Here is a 24,598-nt window from a genome sequence, read left to right as displayed (position 1 = left end):
GCCTGCACTATCACTGTAGCCCCATACAATTCAGGTCTTACCAGTCAACAAACGAGGCATTGACTTCAGCAGCTGCAGGAAGACCAGGGCCTTTGCTTGTAATCAGGTGCATTCCTGAGACGTGTCTGTGCAGAACTCAATGGAGTGAACACCAGGCACAGTGGCAACCCACCTCATAGACATCCAATTCTTTATTGCTCGCTCAAGTATTGCACTTTTAAAAAATTCATAGTCATCAAGGCCTATTTTACATAGAGTAAAATTTCCCCTTTGCTGTGTACAGTTGTCTGAGGTTTGGCAAACAGAAAGAGCAATAACAGTAACTGCCATTCCAAGCTGGGCACAGAGCAGTTTTCTGACTTCAAAACAGTTGTGTGGCTACTTTGAAGTCAGCCTCTCCCTTGAGCTCTAATTCCACCCTTCCCCCCGCCCACCCTCCCCTATCTGTTTTGCCTTTTCCAGAATGCCGTACAAGTGGAAGCATGTGTGTATCATGCAGGTATCATATCAATAAGTATATACAGTTTCATTTTTTCACAAAGCACAGTGCATTGAAGATTCTGTGATCTATCAGTGGTTTGTTACTTTCTATTACTGAGTACCAAGTATGTATCCATTTGGAGATGTTATTTGCTAGTGGAAAGACAGTTGGGTTCTTTCCTCCAGGGCAATTATGAATGAAAGCTGCTATAAATAATTGCATACAGGTTTTTGTGTAAACTTTTCATTTCACTTGCATATATAAATCCCTACATGTGGGATTGCTGGGTCATGTGGTTCTTTTTGAAAAACTGCCCAACTGGTTTTTGAAGTGATTTCCCCATTGAACTATCCTCCTCACTGACACTTTGTGTGAGCTCCTTTTGATGTTTCACCTTTCTAATGTGTGGAGGCTGGGATATGTCATTATAGGTTTAGCACCCATTTCCCTAAAGGCTGAGTCAGCATCTCTTTGTGCTTTACTTGTCATCTCTAGTCCCTCTGTTGGAGTGTCTGTTCAAACTGTCACGTCACCCATTTTGAAAGTAGTTTTATGATGACTGAATTGTTAGAATTCTTTTTTTTTCTTTTTGAGCCATACCTGGTGTTATGGCTCACAGACTACTCCTGGCTGAGTTCAGGGATCATTACTAGAGGGTTTGGGGGACACTATGGGGTGCCAGGGATTGAACCCAGGTTGCTCATGAGCAAGGAAGACGCCCAACCCGCTGTGCTATCACTCTGGCCCTGCTGTTGGCTATTCATTATGGTTCAGCCCCCACAATCGATTCTCTCTCCTTCCCTAGCCTCTCTTGCAACCCCGGGAGGCTAAACATGGTGAACTCTGTCCCCTTCTGGCTATTAGCCAGGTGGGTGAGTAGACACAGGTGCAGAGGCAGGGTTCACTGCTCATGCCCTCGCTACTTTAGTGTGGTGTTTCGGGCCAGGGCTCAGCCGCACCTTTTCCTAGCTTTTGGTAACACCATTTCACTTCCTGTTCCCTCAACCCAGGCTGCATCTGTGCAAAATTTTATGTTTTTAGGGGGTGGGGCAGGAGGGAGGTGGTTTGAATTGCACCTCAGGGTTCACTCCTGGCTCTGGGCTCAGGGATCACTCCTAGCCTGGCTCAGGGAACCCTATGTGGTACTGGGGATTGAACTGGGTTTGGTCTCATGTGAGGCAAAGCCCCTTAACCACTGTGCTAACTCTCTGGCCCTTATTCTAGCTGTGTATGCTTTGTGATTCACCCAGGGCCTTGCCTGACTCAACCAAAATATCTAGAATATTACATTAGGAAGTGGCTATGCAATAAAAAAAAACAAAGCAAGGAACAAGAGAGCAAAGGCTGGGGTGCTAGTAGGAATCATTAGAATGTCAAAGCAGACAAAATGCAGGGCCAACCAAGTAATTGAACTGCATCCTGCTCTTCAGCACTGGGAGGACCTGTGCAAATGCCTTGTGGCCAACTAAGGCTTGCAGTGTTTGAGGACCCCGGGGAGAATAGCAGAGAAGCCTGAAGAGATGGCCAGGACAGAAGTGATACTCGTCTGCAAAGTCAGGGAGAGAGCCAGGGCCCTGAGGAAGACAGGCGTAGCCTGAGGGTGCCGGATGCCCTCATCTGGACACAGTCCCCAAGAGTACTTCCTGCTGAACTGAAAGGCCACCACATGCTTTCTCTCTCCTGCCAACCCTGGGGAAATGTACCTTGTGAGTTTGGTACAGGCCCAGCCTTGTTCTCAAAGAGAGAGCAGGCCCTCCTTGCTCTTAAAGAGGCCTAACAGCACCAGATCCCCATCAACTCTGGTCTCTGAACCCCACGTCCTGCCATGATCCCCTCCAGGCAAGCCCCTGCCTCCGGGTCTTTATTCCCTTCTCTGAATCACTCTTCCCCCAGATAGAGCCTTCCTGGGAGCACTTCTGGCAGCAAACAGATGAGGGACTAGGACAGAGGTTCCCAAACTTACAGAGCCTCTTGTATCTCTTTTTCAGGAAAAGTAAACTTAGGGCATTGCTGGAAAGGGACCTTCTAGAAAGTGAGCAGACAGTAGCCACCCATTGCACCCAAGGTGACAGATTACTACCTCACATAGTTCTCTAGTAGCCCACCCTTCTGAAGGGGGGATAATATTGCCCATTTGGGGAAATATTGGTCTAGATATTCGTGAGATGTTTAGGTTTGGGTGTAAGTTATCCTGGAGCAGGATGATTAGGGAGTGGATCTCCTAGTGTCACAGAGACTAAATCCAGGCCTTCCTGGCGTCACACACTAGGTTGGAGAGATGCTGGGGGTACTTTTCTGTCAAATTGGGGGTGGGAGTCAGGGCAGGAATGATACTACCTGAGGGTCAGAGACTGGGCATTGTACATTTCTCCTTAACTGTGTGTGGACACTTGGGGCTGGACTGATAGTACAGTGGGTACTATCAGCTCTTGACTTGCTATGCAGCTGACCTGGTTCAATCCTCAGCACCCCATAAAGTCCCCCAAGCTATGAATGATCCCTGAGCTCAAAGCCAGGAATCAGCCCTGAGCACCGCCAGGTGTGGCCCAAAATAAAACCAAATAACAAAACTGAGGGTAGACACTTGGGTGTCACATAAATTGGCATGTAGACAACATTGGGGGCACCACAATGATATTCTGGTACCTGTAGGTTTCACACCCCCCTCAGAGGTACCAATTCTGGGGCCCGAAAACTCCTGGGGTCCCACAGTCCAGAGCTACAACACAGCTGAGGACACACAAACTGGGGAACAGATGTAACAGTGGTCAAAGAATAGCAATACTGGGGCTGGAGCAATAGCACAGCGGGTAGGGCGTTTGCCTTGCATGCAGCTGACCCGGGTTCGATTCCCAGGATCCCATATGGTCCCTTGAGCACCGCCAGGACTATTCCTGAGCACAGAGCCAGGAGTCAGCCCTGTCCATTGCCGGGTGTGACTCAAAAAGCAAAAAAAAAAAAAAAAAAGAACAGCAATATGGTTATCCATGGAGCAGCTTTCTTTGACATGGGCCCCTGTGGACTTGTCTGGAGTCAGGCAAAATAGAGCAGGGAGGATGAGGGAAAGGGGACAGCTGGGGGCTCCCACACTGGCATGAAGACATACCTGGGCTGGCACACTTAGGAGATGTGGATACTCCTAAACACCCTTGACTTCCAGCACACGTTTCTAGGATCATGCAGATCAGGGTGTAGATATTCCTGTACTCAAACTGACTGTGAAGAGACTCACAATGGGGTGTTTCTCCCACCCAGGGTTACAGAGATTCAGTGTGGAACCCACTAGTTCACTGTCGGGTACAGAAGAACCTTGGGTTTCAGAATGGGGTATAGGTAATCCTGTCCCTGAACTGGAGTGTGGACAGAGGAAGGCAAGCTTCTACACAACAGTAAGCTGCAAAAACTGGTTCCACCCTTGAAGCTGATATGTTTGTCAACTCCTATTTACTGAACTGCAGAAGCACCGGACGGCACTCAGGCACGTGTTACATTTGTGTAAGAGAGGCCTGATTTTTAGCCTATGGCGCTCTATGACACACCTGGCGGTACTCAGGGCTCCTTCTGATGCCTACTCAGATCCCACCTGGCACTGTACATGTGGTGATGACATGATGACAGGGATCCAACCCAGGCCTCCCACTTCCAATCATGTACTCTAGCCCTTTTGAGTTACCTAAGAGATTGCTTCTCAGACTTTTGGCTAAGATCAAGTGAGTTATCTAAGGGGAAAAAAATCTGTCTTGGGGAACCCTTTGCTATCCAGTTATATCTGTGATCCAGATTGAAAATATTAAGAGTTTGGGGGCTGGAGCAATAGCACAGCGGGTAGGGTGTTTGCCTTGCACGCGGCCGACCTGGGTTCAATTCCCAGCATCCTATATGGTCCCCTGAGCATGCCAGGGGTGATTTCTGAGTGCAGAGCCAGGAGTAACCCTGTGCATCGCCGGGGTTTTTTGGGTGTGACCCAAAAAGCAAAAAAAGAAAATATTAAGAGTTAGAGCAACAGTACAGTGGGTAGGGCACTTGCATGTGGCTGATCTGGGTTCAACTGCAGGAATCCCATATAGTCCCTGGAGCACTGCCAGGAGTGATCCTCCCTGAACATAGAGCTAAGAGTGAGTCCTGAGTACCGCCAGGTGTGAGCCAAAAAACAGAAAATAAAAAAGTATCAGGGATGGGACACTGGTGCTGGGAAATGTACACTGGTGTAGGGATGGGTGTTGGAACACTGTATGACTGAAACCTAATCATGAACAGTTTTATAAGGGTCTATCTCACAGTGATTCGATAAAAAAAATAAAAATTCAGGGAGTATTTTCAAAGTATGAGCATGGGGCTGGATAGATAGTACAGTGGGTAAGGTGCTTATCTTGCACACAGATGACCAGTGTTTGATCCCCAGCATCCCATATGGTCTCCCAAGCAATGCCAGGAGTGATCCCTGAGCACAAAGCCAAGAATAATGCCTGAGCATCACAGGGAGTGGGTAAAAATTTTTTTTAAAGTATGAGTGTGAGTGCATACACACACACAAGCAAACAGCATAGGGTTCCTACAGAAACCAATTCAATGGTATGGAAGTTCCTCCAAAGGGTAAACAAAAGTACCATATGATCCAGCAATCCTAACTCTGAATATATAGCTGAAGGGAGGCAACTTCTCCATGAGAGATCTCTGTGCTCCCATGTTCACTACAGCATTATTCACAATAGCCAAGGTATGCAAACAACCTAAATCTCTATCTACTAATTAACGGATAAAGAAAATAGGGTCAACAGTCATGCGTCACCTCGTGACAGCAATACAGTCGGAGAAATGCGTCATTAGGCCATTCTGTTGTCATGCAAACATCATAGAGGATAATTACACAAACTCAGATAGCAGAGCTCACACATTCTTAGGCTACATATAGGGACTGTGATCATATGTGTGGTCTGCTACTGATTGAAGCGCTATGCAGCAATGCAGGAGGGCATATATACAATGGGGCATTATTCAACCATCAAAAAGAAACCCCAAAAAACAAAGGCCAGAGAGATAGTGCAGGGGGTACAGCACATGCCTTGCAGACAGCCAACCGGGTTCAATCCCTGGCACCACATAGGGCCCCTGTGCACTGCCAGGAGTGAGCCCCTGAATACAGGGCCAATACTCAGCCCTGAGCACTGCTGGGTGTGGTCCCACCCCCAAAAAAACAAAACAATGAGAGGGATGCAGTTCAGTGACTTGTATGTGTGAAGGCCTGGAAACAATCCTTGAACTACAAAACTGTAAAAAAATAAATACAAATGAAAGAAGTAAATCTTACCTTTGGTGACATGGAGAGCCCTTGAGGGCATAATGAGAAACAAAAGTCTGAGGAAAGAAATATTATGTGATCTCACTTATATGTAGAATCTAGAAAATCTAACTTCTAGAATCAGAGGCTAGATTGGTGGTTGTCAGAGGTTGTCAGAGGTGTAGGCGTAAGTTATAAATAAGCTTTTTGAGGGGGTGTAATGAAAGATACTGTGCAATGTGTTCAAAAGTTGTTAGGAGAACAGATCTGAAAAGTTCTTATTATAAGAAAAAATGTTTTTCTTTTTTGGGGGGTAGGGAGGGTTGGGCCACATATGGCAGTGCTCAGGGATTCTTTTTGGCTGTATTCAGAGGTGGTTCTGGGAATTAAACCAGGGTTGGCCGTGTGCAAAGCAAGGACTTAACCCCCTGTCCTATCTCTCCAGCCCCTAGAAATAAAGTTCTATGACTCCGTTTTGAGATGGCTATTGATCAAACTTATTATGTTAATCATTTTGCAGGATAGTCATAGATCAAATCATGATTTTTGTCAACTTGAAAGTTACATTCTCTATGTCAGCTTTGTTCTCTGTCAGCTGTAGCTTAGATTAGAAAAATATTGCCACATATATTAAAATGGAATTAATACTGGGATGTAGCCATATATGGACTTTTGAATTAGATGATCAAATGCTAAAACCTATGATTCAAAACAAAGATTAAAGTGAATAATATCTCAAGCTGTCAGTAACAACTTTGATTTGGATTTGGGTGGAGGTGATGGGGATGAATCACCAGCTACCACCTTTACTATTGTAATCGATTGCCATGATTCCTATCTCGGAGAAAAAGTGAAACTTCAGTTATGCCAGTGAAAATAAAGATTCTGATTTTCTTCCATCAAGTGCATTAGGATAGCCCTAATTTCTATGCAGCTAAAGATGCCAGGTTTTTGGTGAAAACTCTGGGCATACTCAGGGCAGCCCCGGAAAGGTTTAGAGAAGTGGCAAGACCTCACATGACCACTCCCATTGCAGCACTGACGGGCATTTGGTGAAGTTCTGTTCCTGGATGCTTTTCATGACAAATGTTGTCCTGTCCCACCAGAGCTTGAATATGCAGGACAGGTGGAAGAGATGATATTTGCAAACAAGTTCATAAGCGCAAAGTTCTGGCTTTCCTGAGACCAAACAGCTTCCAAGTTGAATCAGCTTGTGGTTTACCTGAAAGTCAAGGAAACAAAAAGGCTCAAAAGGAAGTTTCCAACAAAAAAACCATCTCCGGGGCCGGAGCGATAGCACAGCGGGTAGGGCGTTCGCCTTGCACGCGGCCGACCCGGGTTCGATCCCCGGCATCCCATATGGTCCCCCAAGCACTGCCAGGAGTAATTCCTGAGTGCAAAGCCAGGAGTAACCCCTGAGCATTGCTGGGTGTGACCCAAAAAGCAAAAAAAAAAAAAAAAAAAAAAACCATCTCCCCATTTCTACTATAATAAGTAATCATGCCACTTGGCAAAGCTTTTCTAGTTTGACTGTGAACTGTAACATACAGAAAAATGTATTATATATATATATGTTTGGTGAAATGAGGTATAATTATAGGGTGCTTATTCTCCTTGCAGTGTATCTCTTCACTGTAAACAAGACTTACTTATTTGGGGGCCAGACCTGGCTGTGATCAGAGATTACTCCTGACTCACTGTTCAGGGAAGACTTTTATCAGGGTTTGTGAAAGCATATGGGATACTGGAGATCAAAGATGGGTTGGCCATATGTAAGACAAACACCCTACCTGCTGTTCCATCTCTCTGGATGAACCATGATTTATTTTTTTTTAATTTTTGAGTTTTTGGCCACACACAGTGGTGCTCAAGGCTCCTGGGTCTGTACTCAGGGATCACTTTTGGTGGGTTGGATCACTTTTAGTGGATTCCAGGGACTATATGGGATACCTGGGACTGAAGTTAGGTTACCCTCATGCAAGGCAAGAGTTCTAACCACTCTGGGGCTGGAGCAATAGCACAGTAGGTAGGGCGTTTGCTTTGCATATGGCCAACCCAGGTTTGAATCCCAGCATCCCACATGGTCCCCTGAGTACCACCAGGATTAATTCCTGAGTGCATGAGCCAGGAGTAACTCCTGTGCCTGGCCGGGTGTGACCCAAAAAGAAATAAAAAAAGAATCCTAACCACTGTACTGTCTCTGGTCCATATAGGTAATTTTTTTTTCTTTTTGGGTCACACCCAGCGATGCTCAGGGGTTACTCCTGGCTTTGCACTCAGGAATTACTCCTGGCGGTGCTTGGGGGACCATATGGGATGCCGGGGATCGAACCCGGGTCGGCCGCGTGCAAGGCGAACGCCCTACCCGCTGTGCTATCGCTCCGGCCCCCATATAGGTAATTTTAAAGGTACATTAAAAAGGACCAAACATGATGGCCACTCAATACCTCTACCGCAAACTACAACACCCAAAAGGTAAGAGAGAGGGAATAAAAGGGAATGCCCTACCACAGAGGTGGGGTGGGATGGTGGGGAATGGGGTGGGGAGTGGGAGGGATACTGGGATCATCAGTGGTGAAGAATGGGCACTGGTGGAGGGATGGGTACTTGAATATTGTATGACTGAAACTGTAAACACGAAAGTTTCTACAGTTTCTACAGTTACAGTCTGTAACTGTACCTCACGGTGATTCACTAATAAAAAATTTTAAAAAAAGGACCCAACTGGGGGTTAGAGACACAACACAGGGTTTAAGGCACTTGCCTTTAACATGGCCGACCTAAAGTCAATCCCCTGTACTGCATATGGTCCCCCAAGCACCGCCAGGAGTGACCTCTGAACACTGTCAGGAGTAAGCCCTGAGAACGACTGTGTATGGTCCAACCACCCCATCAAATGTACAATATTACAGTGGTGGCTGGATCCAGCCCCACAGTGGCTTATCAGTATACCTTCATGGGAGATAAATCACTCCAGATGCATAGTATAGTCCACCTTTGACTTTTAGTTTGTATTCCCTTGCTGAGCAGCTTTTGATGTGTTTGTGGTCATCTTCATATTTTCTTTTTCTTAATCACTTATGTTGGCATCTAAATCCCAACAATATCATATATAGGGCTTGTAAGTATCTTTTTTTGCAGCAGGGAGAGGTTGAGGCCATACCAGGAGGCACTCGGGTTATTGACTCCCAGCTGACTCTGCTCAGGGATCACTCTTGGCCATGCTCTGGGGACCATATGTGGTGCGGGGATGGAACTCGGGGTGGTTATGTGCAAGGCAAGCACAGTAACTCCTCTCTGTGACCCTGTACCGTTTCCCACAGTGATTCATTTAATTTTTTAGGAGCCACTCCTGCTGATGTTCCATATGGGGGCACCAACACAGGGCCACATGCTAGGGTATGTGGTGCCAGGGATCATACTTAGGACCGTATATGTGCGAGGTACGTGCTACATGTACCACTTGAGATCCATCCCTGGCCCCTTTGACTTATTTTAGAGGAGGCCACGCCTGGCGGTGCTCAGTGCTTACTCCTGGCTCTGTGCTTATGGATCAATCCTGGCAGGTTTGAGAGACCTTATGGGGTGCAGTGGCCCCCTCCCTGTGACTCTTACTTTTCGTTTCCAGGGATCAAACCCAGAGTTTTACATATAAAGCATGCATCTATTGCATTTTGGGGGGATGGGGGGGACACCTGGTAGTGCTCAGGGGTTATTCCTGGCTCTGTATTACTGGCAGGCTCAGGGGACCACCTGGTATGCCAGGGATCAAACATGGCTGGCCTCAGGCAAGGAATGAGCCTGTACCCTTAATTCTGTACCCTGTACCCTGTACTCTGTCCCCTCTATTCCATTTTTAAATCATTTTGCTTGTTTTTTGGGGATCACACTTGGCTGTGCTCAGGTCTTACTTCTGGCATTGCACTCAAGAGATCACTCCTGGCAGGGCTCAAGGGACCATATGGGATGCTGGGGATTGAACAAGAGTCAGCCACATGCAAGGAAAGTGCTCTACCCAGCTGTACTATAGCTGCAGCCTCTACTGTTTACTTGTTTTGGGGGCAACACTTGGCAGTGCACAGGGCTAACTCCCTACAATTCTGGGGGACCATTTGTAGTGCTGGTGATTGAAACTGGGTCAGTTTTATTCAAGGTAAGGCCCTACCTACTGTACTCTTGCTCAGGACCTATTGCTTTTTTGTACTTTACTGCTAAGTTTTATTCCTACTCCTTTATTTATTTATGTTCATGTTTTTGGGAGGAACAGGGGTTGGGCCACACCCAGCTATGCTTTGGGCTTACTCCCAGTTCAGGGATCACTCCTGGTGGCCATGGGAGACCATATGGGTTGACTGTGATTGAACCCTGGGCAGCTGCATTCAAGAAAGTGCTCTACCTGCGATACTTGCACTTCAGCCCCTACTTATGTATAAATTCTTTCTTAAGGGGCTGGAGCGATAGCACAGCAGGCAGAGAGTTTGCTTTGCACGTGGCCGACCCAGGTTTGATTCCCTGCATCCTATATGGTCCCTTGAGCACCGCCAGGGGTAATTTCTGAGTGCATGAGCCAGGAGTAACCCCTGTGCATCGCTGGGTGTGATCCAAAAAGCAAAAAAAAAAAAAAAACCCTCTGATCAAATCCATGAAGAAAAAGAAAAGAAACGTAAAAAATAATTCTTTCTTAAGTGCTCTATGGTACTGAGGGCTTTATCCTGTGTGCTCAGGAATCACTTCTGGTGGTGCTCAGGGGACCAAATGGGATGTCAGGGAATCAACCTGGGTGAGATGAATACAAGGCAAGCACCTTAGCCTCTGTACTATCTGTCTGGGCCCTCTCAATTATTTTTTGACAGAAGACTTGATGTGACGAATATGCTAAACTGGGGGCGGGAGTGCGGTGGCAGGAGAGATATGGTGGATATTAGTGGTGGAAAATGTACACCGGTGGGGGGGATGGGTGTTAGAACAGTGTATGACTGGAACCTGATCATGAAAGCTTTGTAACTGTATCTCACAGTGATTCAATTAAAAAATGTTAAACTATACAAAACCCCTCAAAATGTGCTAAACTGGTGTCAGAAAGGGATGTGCTCTAAAGTGACAACCAGGGTAAGAAGATGCTCTGCTGATAGAGTCCCTCTCTGCCTCAGGCCCACTGGCCCTTGCTACTCTGAGAGCACATGCCACTTCAGTGTCATTGCACTTGGCACTGCCCTTCCCTGCCCTGCACTCCCCTAAAGCAGGGTTTCTCAAATGTTTGTCACTTGAGCCCCCTTTCCTTTTCTCTTTTTCTTTGTTTTGAGTCACACCCAGCTGTGCTCAGGGCTTACTCCTGGCTCTGCACTCAGGGATCACATGGAAGGGCTTGGGGGAACATATGTGGTGCCAGGGATCAAACCCAGGTTAGCCACATGCAAAGCATGTGCCCATTGTTCTATCTCTCCGGCCCTTGAAGTCCCTTTTCACCCAAGAAATTATTACATACTTTGGTACAGGGGGCAGGGTGCTTGCCTTGCACATGGCCAACTTGGGTTTAATCCCCTGCATTATATCTGGTCCGCTGAGTTCCACGAGGAGTAATCCCTGAATGCAGAGCCCCCCAACCAAAAATAAATAAGTGAATAAATAGGTATATGAATCAAACACTTATGAAAAAAGTCATAAAGAAATGGATTGATTTGTTATTTTAGCAGGCTTCCAAATGGTGATCAGAAGTTCAGAGGCCCCTGCTGATGACTATCAGTCAATTGGGCCATTTGGTCATACGCAAAGGCCCAGGGATAGGGGGCTGCTTAGGCCCTGCATTGGCAGGGATTACCTGAGTCACCCCAGTGGTGCCTGGAAGTGCTCTGGAGCCTCTAGGGCTAGACCTGGCAATGCTTAGAGGATCATGTGGTGCCACATATCAGACTGGGGTTGGCCACACGTCAGGCACTGCTGTACTATATCCCTGTCCCAAGAAATTATATTGTATTTATGTAGTTAGTTACCTAGTTAGTTTGGGAATCATGCTTGGTGGTGCTCAGAAGTTATTCCTGACTCTGTTCTCAAACACTCCAGCAGTGTTAGGAGAACCAGTATAGTACTGGGGATGGAACTGGGCATCCTCTCTCCAGTCCGAAAATGTGAGCTTTACAAACTTTTGTTCTAGGGTCAGGACAATAATACAGCGGGGTAAGGCATTTGCCTTGCATGTGGCAGAACTGGGTTTGGTCATTGGCACTACATATGGTCCCCTGAGCATTGCCAGGAGTGATCCTTGCATGCAGAGGAGAGTAAGCCCTGAGCATTACAGTATATGTTAAGAATTAAACCTTTCTTTAGCTTTAATCTTTATAGCTACATTATCCTAAAACTGCACTATGATGAGTCAATAGTCTCTGTCATTATTTCACACACAAAAAAATGTAAATCATGCGGGGATAATGATCTTAAAATAAAGAATATTCTGTTTCCATGAAAAAAGAGTAAGCCCTGAGAACTGTCAGGTGTGGGCCAAAACCAAATGAAATATAATACAGCTCCTTTAGTACAGCAGGTGGGTCGCTTGCCTTGCTCACAGCTGACCTGGGTTCAATCCTTGGTACTATATATGATTCCCTGGAACCCACAGATGTGATCCCTGAGCAAAGAGCCAGGAATAAACACTGAGCACACCTGGGTGAGGCCCAAAAACAAAACAAAACAAAATGTGTTCTAAAATATTTTTTTTAGAAAAGAAGGGGCTGGAGCCATAGTACAGCACAGTGGGTAGAGTGTTTGCCTTGCACGCGGCCGACCCGGGTTCGATTCCCAGCATCCCATATGGTCCCTTGAGCACTGCCAGGGGTAATTCCTGAGTGCAGAGCCAGGAGTGACCCCTGTGCATCGCTGAGTGTGACCTCCCAAAAAAAATTAAAGAAAAGATCTAAGTATAGAAATAAATTTTTTTCTTTTTTTCTTCTTTTTTTTTTTTTGCTTTTTTGGGTCACACCCGGCAATGCACAGGAGTTATTCCTGGCTCTGTACTCAGGAATTACTCCTGGCAGTGTTCAGGGGACCATATGGGATGCTGGGAATCGAATCGAATCTGGGTTGGCCGTGTGCAAGGCAAATGCCCTACCCGCTGTGCTATCACTCCAGCCCCTAAATTTCTTTTTTTTTTAAAGAAAAGGAGTGCCTTCTAACCCTCACTACCTCCCTTATTTGGTGGATTATGAGGCACCAGGAATAAACCTGGGGCTTCCACATGTAAAGTGTGAATTCCAGCCTCTTGAGCTATTTCCCCAGCCCCATTGAGCTTTTTTTAAAAGGTGTCCTTTATTCAAAATCTCTTAGAAAAAAAGGAATTTTACCTTAATTTGTTAAAGGTGAACAATTCATTTTTTCACTGTCTTCCACCTAAGCAAGAAAAAGAAAAGGACTCATCACGTCTAAGTTTTTTACACACACACACACACACACATACACACACACATCATGCATTTACTCTACCACTGACTCTAATTCCCATTCCGTTAGAAGTAATGGAGTAATTAGCAGTGATGGAGACATGGCAAAGAAGTCTGGCCCCAGAAACCATGTGAGCCGGGCAGAGAAAGAGGCCCAGCAGCATAGGGTTCCTGTGGCTCACGGGAAGGGGAAAAAGCGCCTGCACCACATTTCCAAACCTCAGAAGCCAGCACGGTGTGGCATGGGGGAGCAGTGAGGGGCTGGTTCTCCTTGGCCAGCTGTCCCTTCTTCTTCAGCGTGCAGGCCTCCTGGTACGGTGGTGAGATGGGCGGCTGCGTGGGTGGAGTGTACTTGTACTCCGAGCCATCCTCTAGCTACACAGGCACATGGGGAGTGGAGGGAGTTGGTGAGGACTGGGAAATTGAGCATAAACCCCCCACCTGTAGTGTGTCACCAGGTACTCACGTCCAAGGGGTAACTGCGGTCTGAATCATACGCACTCAGGTCCCCACAGGTCACAAAGGGCACAATGATGCGGGTGGGACCACTCAATTGGTTGAAATCTGGATCTGATACAGAGGGGGCAATTAAGATAGGATGGGGCCCAGCGACGGGGCTTGAGCAATCAGGACTCAGGCTGCAGCATGGAGTCTTCAGCCGCCACCCCCCCCTAACTGCATTCTTTCACTGCAGCATTCCTTCATTTGGTTTGCACTGCCTTCTCTGAGAGGCCCTCCAGGACCACCCCTCCTAAATCAGAGCCCCTTACATTTTTCAGGAGCACAGGGGCCACACTCAGTGATGCTCAGGAAACCATGTTTCCTCCGGGGTTACTCCAGGCTCTGTGTTCAGAATTTGTTCCCCTGTGGTGACAGGGACTGAACCAGGGCCTCATGCATGAAAGCTGGTGTGTCTGCCCTTTGAGTTCTCTGTCTTCCAGTGCCCCCAGCTTTTTTCAGACCTTCTATCATGATGATAGTCCCCCCAATTACCCACTGCCTGCACCTCGTCTCACCCAAGTGTGCTATGATGGAGAGCAGACTCTTTTTCTCGGAGGGGGAGATTGGGCCACAACTGGCAATTTTCAGAATTTTCAGCAGCTTCTTCCTGCTTTTGTAGTCAGGAATCACTCATAGCAGGTTCAGGGGACCACATAGGGGTGTCAGGAATTGAACCCGGGTCAGCCCCATGCAAGACAAACACCTTTTCCACTGTCTTATCTCTGTAGCTGAGAGAAGCCTCTGGATATTTCCCCACCAGTAGCCACACAGAGGTGCGGGCTCACTTGGGGAGTGGGGTGACTGAGTCTGTCCAGGCCAGACTCTCTTTAGGCAGATGGATCAGAACCCAAGATCCTCCTAGGAGAGAATTCCTACCGGGTCTGGGGGTTACCATTAGGGAACTGGGCTGTAGGCCCTGAAGACCAGGTATTCCAGACACAGCTGGTATTACTGCCAAAAGGGTATGAGTGTAGGCGGAGGGTCCTCTGGGGACAGAATTCCTATAAAAGGCAGAGTTTTGGGGGCTGGAGTGATAGCACAGCAGGGAGGGCGTTTGCCTTGCCTGCGGCCGACCCCCGGTTTGATCCCCAGTATCCTATATGCTCCCCTGAGCACTGCCAGGAGTAATTCCTGAGTGCAAAGCCAGGAGTAATCCCTGTGCCTCGCCGAGTGTGACCCAAAAAGCAAAATAAATAAATAAATAAATAAAATAAAAGGCAGAGTTTAGGGCCAAAATGATAGAACAGTGGGTGTTTGCCTGGCATGTGGCTGACCTGAGTTCAATCCTCGGCAGCCCACATGGTCCCACAATCCCCATCAGGAGGGATCCCTGAAAACAGACCTAGGAGTAAGCCCTGAGCACCGTCAGGTATGGCTTCCAAACTGGAAAAATGTCAGAATCTTCTGAGAACTGGTTGAGAGAACTAGGCTTACCAAGGTGGGGGTACAGAGGTGATGATTACAGGTGTGGGGGCTGCTGAGACAATGGTGGAGGAAAGCAGGCTCTCTGGTGGAGGTGTGGTGTGGGAGTGTTGGATACAGAACATCCTATCATGAATAGTATTGTTAATTCACAGAGCCTCCGGGACTGGAGCCACTGAGTAGGTGGGTAGGGCATTTGCCTCACACATGGACAAACTGGGTTCAATTCCAGACAATGCAGAGAGTTCCCCAAGCCCCACCAGGAGTGGTCCCTGAACACAGAACCAGGAGTAAGCCCTGAGTCCTTTCGAGTATGGTCCCCAAACCAAACAAATAAAACCACAGTGCTACAAATGAAACAAAATGAAGGGAGTCGTCCATGAGAGTTGGAACTGTAGCCTTCTCCTCTCCCTCTCGTCTACTCCAAAGAAGTATGATCTCAGGCAGAGTGTTCCCAGGGACCAAGCTCAATGTTTTGGTTCTCACCATAGGAATGGTCCAGTAGAGGTTGGGTTAGGTCCGGCAAGAAGCCCGCAGGGGGGTCATAACACTTACAGACAGCAAAGGCCTCTGGGGGTGGAAAATGGAGAGAGGGGTGTGTCACTTCTGCTCTTTGCAGGAAACCTCCCCAATATGTGCCTACAATCGTCTGACCCTTCCAGCCCACTAACCGATGCTGGAGTTCCGGCTGCTCCTGGGCTTTGCACAAACCACAGTGGAGAAGAAGACCCGCAGTTGGCTATAGAGTAGCGTCACATCTCGGCCTCGGAAGATCTACAAGGAGGGGTGGCAAAGATAAAGGCATAAGGGCAGCCCTAGAGACCCCTCTCAAGCCCTCCATCAGGTTCTCCAAGGCTTACCTTGGCTACAAAGCAACCCCCTGGCTTCAAGACATGGGTAGCAATGTTGAGAGCCTGTGGAAAGAACAGATGGCTAAGAGAGAGATGGAGATATCCAGGAAGAGGGTCAACATGAGGCGGGGGCAGGGGGGTACCAGGGTTACTCACTGCGAGAAGGAGCTGGGCCTGCATGTACTCATCAACATCATGGAGGCCAGTTACTGCAGCAAAAGAACAGTGTCAGGGGAGCTAGCCAGTTCAAGTTGTCTTCTCGTCCCCAAAGATAAAGGCATAAGGGCAGCACTAGAGACCCCTCTCAAGCCCAAAGAGTTTAGTACACTAAAACACTTCCCAGGGGCGGGAGAGATAGAACGGTGACGAAGGTGCTTGACTTACATGCAGCTGACCCCAGTTTGATCCCTGGCACTCCATCAAGTCCCCCAAGCTCTGCCAGGAATGACCACTGAGCAGAGAGCAAGAAGGTGGCCCTGAGCACCACTGGGTGTGGCCCTTCCCCCAAATAAAATAAAAATAAAAAATATTTCCCAGATCGCTAAGGTTCTATACGCAATTTACAATCTGCCACGTGAGTGTAGTATCTAAACATTCTGTTTGGTTGGTTTTGAGGCCACACCTGGAATTGGTCGGGGTCTCATCCTAGCTCTGCACCTAGGGATCACTCCTGGTGGTCTCAGGGGACTCTATGCAGTGCCAGGGATCAAACTAGGGATGCCTGTGTGCAGGGCAAGTGCCTTTAATCTGGACTCTATATCTTTAGCTTCTGAACTGTTTACCTTTAGGCACTCATTGTCATTTTCCAAACTGCTAGATAGGCAAGAATCGTTAGCATCATTTTCACCCCCCAGTCCCAACTGTGTATCCGAACTCCAGACAGAATCAACATCTCAGTCTCTTGGGGCTGAGTGATAGTGGGTAGGTCATTAGCCTTGCACATGGCCGACCTGGGTTGAATCCCCGCATCCCCTATGGTCCCCTGAGTACCACTAGGAATAATTCCTGAATGCAAAGCCAGGAGTAAGCCCTAGACATTGCCAGGTGGGGACCAAAAACAAAACAAACAATAAAAAAAATCTCAGTCTCTACCTTCCTGCTCCAACCTGTTCTTCCCCCAATCTTCTCTAATTTGTACATTTGCTCAGGCCAAAAACTTCTGTTTTCTTTGATGGCTCCTATGTGATGATCTCTACTCCTACCCACACCCAAGCCATTAGGCAATTCTCTGGGCTCTCCTTTCAAAAAAATTTCTGCTTCTGACCCTACTGCTCTACATTGTCATCACTCAGCAGGACACCTTCAACAGTCTCCTCTCCAGTCCCCTGCTTCTCCCAGTGCCCCTGACACTGCTCAGAGCAGTCACAGGGAGCCTGTTCCCACCCAAGCCTGCCTAAACCTCACCTGATCACAACCCTTTCATGATTTTCTCCCAGCTCTCACCTCAGGAAAGAGCCCAAGTCCTCTTTGGATTGCACAAGGATCTATATTAAGGATCCAAGGCCTGTGAGCTTACTGACCACACTGCCTGGCCCTCTCCCTCTACTCATTCTGCCTGGACCTCATGAAACCCCTCACTGGTCCTCACCAGAGCCTTTCCATATGCCAGCCTGTTTTCCCAGACTGTTCTGTCAGACATGTTCCTTGTCCATTCACCAACTTTCTTTAGGCCTTTTCCTCTAAAGTCGGCCCAGGGCACTTTATTACTTTCTCATTAATTTTTTTGCTTGGGGGCTCCACCCAGTGGTGCTCAGGGCTTCCTCCAGGCTCTGTGCCCAGGATTAACTCCTGGAGATGCTCAGGTGAATACAAGGGTGCCAGGGATCAAACTAGGTTTTGTCAAATGCAAGGCAAACACCTAACTCCTGTAGTATCTCTTTGGTGCTTTGTGCCCTTGAAGTTTCAACAGTTACTCCCCCTTCCCTCCCCTTTCCCACGATGTCCCCATGGTGCTTATCACCTTTCTACCAACTACCAATTTCCGTTCCATTGCTCCCACTAGGACATCAGCTATTTTTTTTTTTTGCTTTTTGGGTCACACCCGGTGAGGCACAGGGGTTATTACTCCTGGCTCTGCACTCAGGAATTACCCCTGGCAGTGCTCAGGGGACCATATGGGATGCTGGGAATCAAACCTGGGTTGGCCGCGTGCAAGGCAAATGCCCTACCTGCTGTGCTATTGCTCCAGCCCCTAAGAGATCAGCTTTATGAGGCCAGAGATGAGCAGAATTTTATTGACTGGCATTTTCCCGACATGCAGAACTGTGTCCACACATGAATTACTTGATGAAAAAAATGGAGGGACTGAAGTGATCAAAAAGAACATGAAGATGGAATCAGAGGGGGAAACAAAAACGATGGAGTCAGGCAACTCCAAAGAGAAGGAGAGATGAGAAGAGGGAAGGGTGGTCTTATTTTAGGCGGGACTACACCTGGCTGTGCTCAGGGGACTATATGGGATGACAAGGATTGAACCTGGGGTACCGGGTACGAGGTAAATGCCTTCCCTGCTCTACTATTCCTCCAGCACCATAGAAGAGGGAAGGGTGGGCAGCACGCAACACTGAAGTGGTGGGAGAAGGGAAAGAGAGAGGCTGGGAACAGGCGATACATCTGGGGAGAAGTTGCCAGATTGTAGGTAGGGAAAAAAATGACAGTGAAGTGGGGAGGCAGCGCGTAGCTGATGCAGTGTAAGAAGCCAATGGAAAAAGAAAAATGTGAGGTGGAGTTTGTACATGCATGCATACACACATGCATGCGCACCTGCAAACACACACACACAGATGCACAGCACCCCTCTTGGACTTCCAGTCCCCACTCTTTACCATCTGGAGCCCCATCGCACACCACCAGGTCCGCAGGGCAGCCCTCAAAGTGCTGGATGATCTCCTTGGCAGTGGACATCTGTGCCAGAAAAGGGGGATGAGCTAGGGCTGCCTAGCCCTCTCATCCCACTTGCTCGTGGGCCTGGTCCCCGCAGCCTGGGTCAGGATTTGCCTGGCTAAGACCAGGCTCCATGCCAGCAACCCAGGCCTCCCACTGTTTTGCTCGCTGGGATAAAGACCTGCTGATTCTATTTTGGTTTAGAGGCCATACTCGGCAATGCTCAGAGGTTACTCCTGGCTCTGCACTCAGGAATTACGCCTGGAGCTGCTTGAGGGAACAGAAAGGATGCTGAGGATTGAATCTTGCATGGCTGCATGCAAGACAAGAGCCCTACTTGCTGTACTATCTGTCCAATTTCTTTTCACTGCTGGCCCACTCTCAAGGCATCTCTCACGTACTGGGCCTGTGTGTCTTTGGTTGATTTTTGGTTACGTTTTATGATTTTTGGGCCACACCTGGCTATACTCAGGGGTTACTCCTAGCTCTGCACTCAGAGATGACTCCTGATGGGGCTCTGGGGACCATACTGGGGACTAAACCCAGGTTGGCCACATGCCTTGCCCATTGTATTATCTCTCTGATCCATTTAGTTGATTTGGGGGCCATACCTGGCTGTGTTCAGGGCCTCTTCTTGGCTCTGTGCTCAGAGATCGCTCCTGGAACGGTTCGGCAGACCCAGTACAGTGCCAGATATCAAATCTTCGGGGGTGGGGGGAGGCTGCCTGCCAGGCAAATGCTTTAACCCCTCGCTCTCCAGGCCCTGTCTCTGTGTCTTTACCAGTCTCTTCCTCATTCTCTTGCCTCTGCTTTTCACAACTACCAGTGGAGGACAGGGAGGCTCATGCAGGATACAACCCGTAACCCAGTTGTGTGCTTACCTGCGTGATGTCCCCTTGGATCTGTAACACCCCTGGTACTGGAGCCATCGCCTGAAGATCCACAGCCACCACATGGCCAGAACCCTGGCCCCTATTCACAGCAAAACCCTGTGTCAACCCTGTTTATACTCCGGGTCTACCCTCCACTGTCCCCACCCTCCTCGGCCCTATCACCTCTCCCAATTTGGGGTTCCACACTCACCCGATCTTCTGGCTCAGCACCTGGCTCCAGCTGCCTGGGGCTGCACACAAGTCAACTGCCCGCGTAACGCCTGAGCACACACAGGAAGTAGTCAGTTGCACTCACCTCTCTATCCTGGCGACACAGCAAAGTGTACCCATGTCTCCTAGGGAGCACCCACCCTCGATGAGCTGCCCCGATGCCCAGCTCCTCTGAGGATTTGCTCATCTTCCTGTCCAGCCCCTCAGCCCCAGCCCTCACCCACTTTGCTGACCCCAGCCCCCAGGACTCGCCCGCCAGGCAGGGACCTTGGAAGAGCTGGAATTCCTCATCAAGCTGCAGCAGCTTAAAGGCACTGCGTGCACGCCAGCCGTTCTCCTTGGCCAGGCGGTAGTACACATCCCTCTTGTCCTTGGATGTCCGGCCCATCTCACACACTGTTTGCTCAGGGACCTGTCAATAGGAAACTGACACCCCACCCCAATCAGTAAAATGGTGAGTGGGCCACCACCTACCTCTGTGGGACAGTGTTTGTGTAGACACCCAGGCCAGCTCTTGGAAACTCCAGAGCTGCCCAGGCAGCAGTAGCCAAGAACAAAGTCCAGTTTCTGTATTCACTGATATCACAAAGTAGAAGGTCCTCACCACTGACACTGACTTCTCGGGTTCCATCACTCACCCAGAACCCAGCCCTCCGCCCCCGAATCATGCCAAGTTCACCACCACCCCTCCCCTACTTAGGCTCTTCCATGACCCAAATCCACAGATGCTCTCACAGATCTGTCAAAGATCCTACAACCCCTCCATTTTCTTTTTCTCTTATTTTATTTAGGGGGAGGTCCATTGGGTCATACCCAAGAGGGGGCTAATGTACCAGAGGGCTATTCCTGGCTCTGTGCTCAGCAGAGACCCCAGGAAGTGCTGGAAGGGGCATATGTGGTGCTGGAGATTCCAACTGAGGTGCAGGACGAGCACCTTCCCTCCTGCACTTACCTTACAGATCAGGATTTTTTTCTGTTTTGTTTGGGCGTCACAGTCAGTGGTGCTCAAAGGGCTGTTTCTGGCTCACTGCTTGGGAATTCCTCTAATGCTAGGGTGCTTGATCACCCCTCAGTGCTAGGGGACCATGGGGTGCCAGGGATCAATCTGGGGTTCCTATATGCAAAGTCCCTTGAGTCTCTCTCTCCAGCATTCCCCTACGTTTTTGTTTGGGGGTCATATCCTGCTTGGTGATGAGGATCTCTCCTACTCGGGTTATTACTGAATATTGGGATGAAACTCAGAGCTTCCTCAAGCAAAGTAAGTGCTCCAGCTCTTCAAGCTACCTTCCCAGCCCTATCAGAGATTTTTATTTTTTTGCTTTTTGGGTCATACCCAATGTTGCACAGGAGTTACTCCTGGCTTTGCACTCAGGAATTACTCCTGGCGGTGCTCGAGGGACTATATGGGATGCTGTGAATCAAAGCCGGATCAGCTGTGTGCAAGGCAAACGCCCTACCCGCTGTACTATTGCTCCAGCCCCGATTCTTATTTTTTTCCAATTCATTACCACTTTTCACCGGAGAAAACTTTATGTGACATGGTCTGTGTGTGTGTGCACACACGCGTGTCTGTGTGCGCATGCAGTATAAAAATCAAATGATTACTAGGATCAGAGAGACAGTACAGCATGTAGGTTGTTAGCCTTACATGTGGCCCACCTGGTTTCAATCCCTGGCACCCCGTAATGGTCCCCTGAGCACTGCCAGGAGTAATTCCTGAATGCAGAGCCAGGAGTGACCCCTGAGCATTGTCGGGTTGTGGCACCCCAAACAAAAAACAATCAAAAGAAATCAAATGATTAATGACAATAAATCCTAAAGAAATTTCTCTTAAAAGAAAAAATTTAAAAACACCCAAAAGTAGAGAGAGAGAGCAAAAGGGAATGCCCTGCCACAGAGACAGGGTGGGGTGGAGAGGACAAGGTGGGGGTGCTGGGAGGGATGCTGGGACCATTAGTGGTGGGAAATGGGCACTGGTGGAGGGATGAGTACTCGATCATTGTATGACTGAAATGCAAGCATGAAAGTGTGTAAGTCTGTAACTGTACCTCACGGTGATTCACTAACAAAAATTTTTTTAAAAAAGTTAAACTAGGGGCTGGAGAGATAGCACAGCGGGTAGGGCGTTTGCCTTGCACGCGGCCGACCCGGGTTCAAATCCCAGCATCCCATATGGTCCCCTGAGCACGGCCAGGGGTAATTCCTGAGTGCAGAGCCAGGAGTAACCCCTGTGCATCGCCGGGTGTGACCCAAAAAGCAAAAAAAAAAAAAAAAAAAAAAAAGTTAAACTACCCTACAGGAGGCCTAAAGAAGCAACTTCTGCGGCTGGAGAGACAGTACAACAGGTAGGGTGCTTGCCTTGCATGCAGCCACGCACAGCATCCCACAGGGTCCTCTGAGCAGTGCCAGGAGTAATTCCTGAGTGCAGAATTAACCCTTGAGTATCACTGGATGTAATAAAAAAGAGAGAAGGAATTTCTGAGAGCTCAAAGGACTGGAGATATATTTGCATTTAGGAGGCCCCGGTTCCATCTCCAGCATGGAGTACATGGTCCCCCAAGTACTGAACCAAGACTATCCCCAGCACAATCAGGAATCAGGTATGGGTCCCCAAACAAAACAAGTTCAGGGCTCAGGAACGTGATACAGTGATACCTGCCACGTGTATGTGAGGTTCCTGTATATGTGAGGTCAATTTCTGGCTCTGATGGGTTCTCAGAGCATAGCCTGGGAATGACCCTGACCCTGACCTATTCCCTGGGTGGGAACAGGCCCAACGCAGCACAAATGAATGTGGTCCCCAAACAAAACAAGAAAAAAGAGGGTGTTTTTAACAGATGTCCCCCATAAGTGACTTCAGTCACCTCTCAATGCAGTCACACGCTCCACTACTTCACCCTGCACTCTCAATATGAACCTTTCTCTGCCCACTTATCTCCCTGTCACCCTGTCTCCTCAACTGGTGTCACTCTACCTCACCCCACTCCTCTTTTAATCTCATTCCTATCTCATTCCTCTTTAGTCCTGAAATGCTCAGCTCCTTACTCTCTTTTTTATGACTCTATTCTTATCAACTCCCATGAATGCATGGATGAACATGGCCTATTAGCGCTCCATTAGGCTCACAATCACTCTGCTGTATCAGCCTCCATTAACTCAGCCCTCCAGGTGCTCCCTTCCAGAGTACACCATTATACTCTCCCCTGGAACTTCTTGATTACTCCGCAATCGTGTCAATCTTGTGCTCACAACCAGTTCCGCCTTCTCCTCTCACTGCCCACCTAATCCCTGTAGCACCCATTCTATCAGCACACTCCAACAGCTTACTCTCACCCTGTTTTTGCTGACTCTGTTCCTACCGAGTCCGCACTGGCCTTGCCACGATCATCCACCAAAACCGTCTGACATCACACCAGTTCATTTTCTCATTCCCGCCGATCACCACCCCATTAATTTCTTGCGTAGGATCCGCTTCACCTTCTATTTTTCTTAGCCTCACCACTATGAGCTCCACTACTAAATCATCTCTCTCCCTGAACCCCGCGGGACTCACACCCGTTCCTCCACCGGCCCCCAGGAACGCGGGCGCTAAAACACTTCTATTTAACAGCGTCCACTGATTCGCTGATACTACCCTCACCAGACCGCCACGACCTTCATGCAAAACCACCCCCGCCCCAAACCCTATTCATAGTCCTCTGGCCACATTCCCGTTCCCCATCATTACGCCAAACTCGTGTCTCCACTGAGGCCACCAGATCCCGCTCAAGGCGACTCTACCCGACTGGGCCCTGCTCCATCCCCGCTGTCTCCAGCGCACTCTCGTTGCGGTCCCCTTCCACAGACTGACCTTCGATCTGAGCTTACCAGGTGGAGCCGCCCGATCACGCGGCAGCAGCCCCCAAAGGCGCACTTTCCTCCTTCCCTCACCCGCGGGACAGTGCCGGCGAGCCTCCGCACCCCACCAGGGCCTATCTTAGCTTTCACACTGGGAAGAAGCAGAGTTTGGAGGGTCAGTCCGCCAGCAGCCCAAGGTCCTACAAGCGGGGCGCAATCGTGGGGCTGCAACTCGCAAGCTTTAGTTGATCGCGCATGCCTCAGGGCGACCACAGCGTGGCAAGCTTGTCATCGCGGAACGTTCAGGCAGGTTTGGGTGAGGCTCGGACCCAACCCGAACGTACAGCGTGAGCCCGGTCAGCGTGTGTTGACGTAACCGCCTGGCGAACTACCAGTCCCAGCATGCAACGCGACGGGCACGAAGCCGCAGGACGCGCGCGGTGGGGCGGTGTGATGTCTTTTGTTCTAAGTTTGGATCGCTTGCTCGCCTCCCCTCCCGTTTCCGAGGCCGGTGAGTTGCGGCTGTAACAGATCCCACGATGCAAGGAATACGACGCTGCCCATTCGTTTGACCGCTGCTGTGGCGTGAGAGTGTAGCTCGCGTCTGAGTAGAGTAAGGAGCGAGCGCGCCAAAGTTGCTCGGTGATTTCAAATCCCGCTTCCGCTCCTTGGTATCACTGCCTGAATTTTACCAAAGTCTCTGAACTCCATAAAATGTGGGTTTCAAGTAGTACAGGTTTTTTTTTTTTCAGTTCAGGTAGCTGTCTGACTTTTATAATACTATATTTATTTTCATCAGTGACCTTGCAAAA

At 48.8% G+C, this 24,598-nt stretch overlaps 1 protein-coding gene across 3 annotated transcripts; it reads right to left on the bottom strand.

Moving 5' to 3' along the window:
- Positions 1 to 173: 173 nt before the first annotated feature.
- FTSJ1 (FtsJ RNA 2'-O-methyltransferase 1) lies at positions 174 to 24,127 on the bottom strand. 3 transcript variants are annotated; one of them, XM_055120406.1, is made up of 14 exons: positions 23,817 to 24,127; positions 22,308 to 22,396; positions 20,217 to 20,375; positions 19,930 to 19,999; positions 19,728 to 19,818; positions 18,789 to 18,867; positions 16,120 to 16,172; positions 15,973 to 16,026; positions 15,784 to 15,886; positions 15,599 to 15,682; positions 13,656 to 13,759; positions 13,409 to 13,564; positions 13,094 to 13,139; positions 174 to 6,981 (listed from the first exon to the last, which is right to left on the bottom strand). In XM_055120406.1, exons 3-13 carry the CDS (start codon positions 20,335 to 20,337, stop codon positions 13,095 to 13,097), a joined length of 960 nt encoding a protein of 319 aa, XP_054976381.1. In that variant the 5' UTR covers positions 20,338 to 20,375; positions 22,308 to 22,396; positions 23,817 to 24,127; the 3' UTR covers positions 174 to 6,981; position 13,094. The 3 variants fall into 3 exon arrangements, with proteins under 3 accessions (XP_054976381.1, XP_054976379.1, XP_004612984.1); XM_055120404.1 differs by lacking the exon at positions 22,308 to 22,396 and having other exon boundaries at positions 23,800 to 24,127; XM_004612927.2 differs by lacking the exon at positions 22,308 to 22,396.
- Positions 24,128 to 24,598: the final 471 nt, after the last annotated feature.

Source organism: Sorex araneus, chromosome X (genome assembly GCF_027595985.1).
Source record: "Sorex araneus isolate mSorAra2 chromosome X, mSorAra2.pri, whole genome shotgun sequence".
NCBI classification, from domain to species: Eukaryota; Metazoa; Chordata; class Mammalia; order Eulipotyphla; family Soricidae; genus Sorex; species Sorex araneus.
Note: the sequence above shows the minus strand (reverse complement) of the source record. Positions and strands in the feature narration are given on the sequence as shown.

Excerpts from the sequence above, each read along its gene's own strand:
- FTSJ1 (XM_055120404.1), bottom strand. The coding sequence starts at position 20,337 with ATGGGCCGGACATCCAAGGACAAGAGGGATGTGTACTACCGCCTGGCC. Across the intron at positions 20,000-20,216 it reads GGAATTCCAGCTCTTCCAAG|GCGTTACGCGGGCAGTTGAC; the intron begins GTCCCTGCCTGG and ends GTGTGTGCTCAG. Across the intron at positions 13,760-15,598 it reads TCTACTGGACCATTCCTATG|ATCCAGATTTCAACCAATTG; the intron begins GTGAGAACCAAA and ends CCTCTGTATCAG.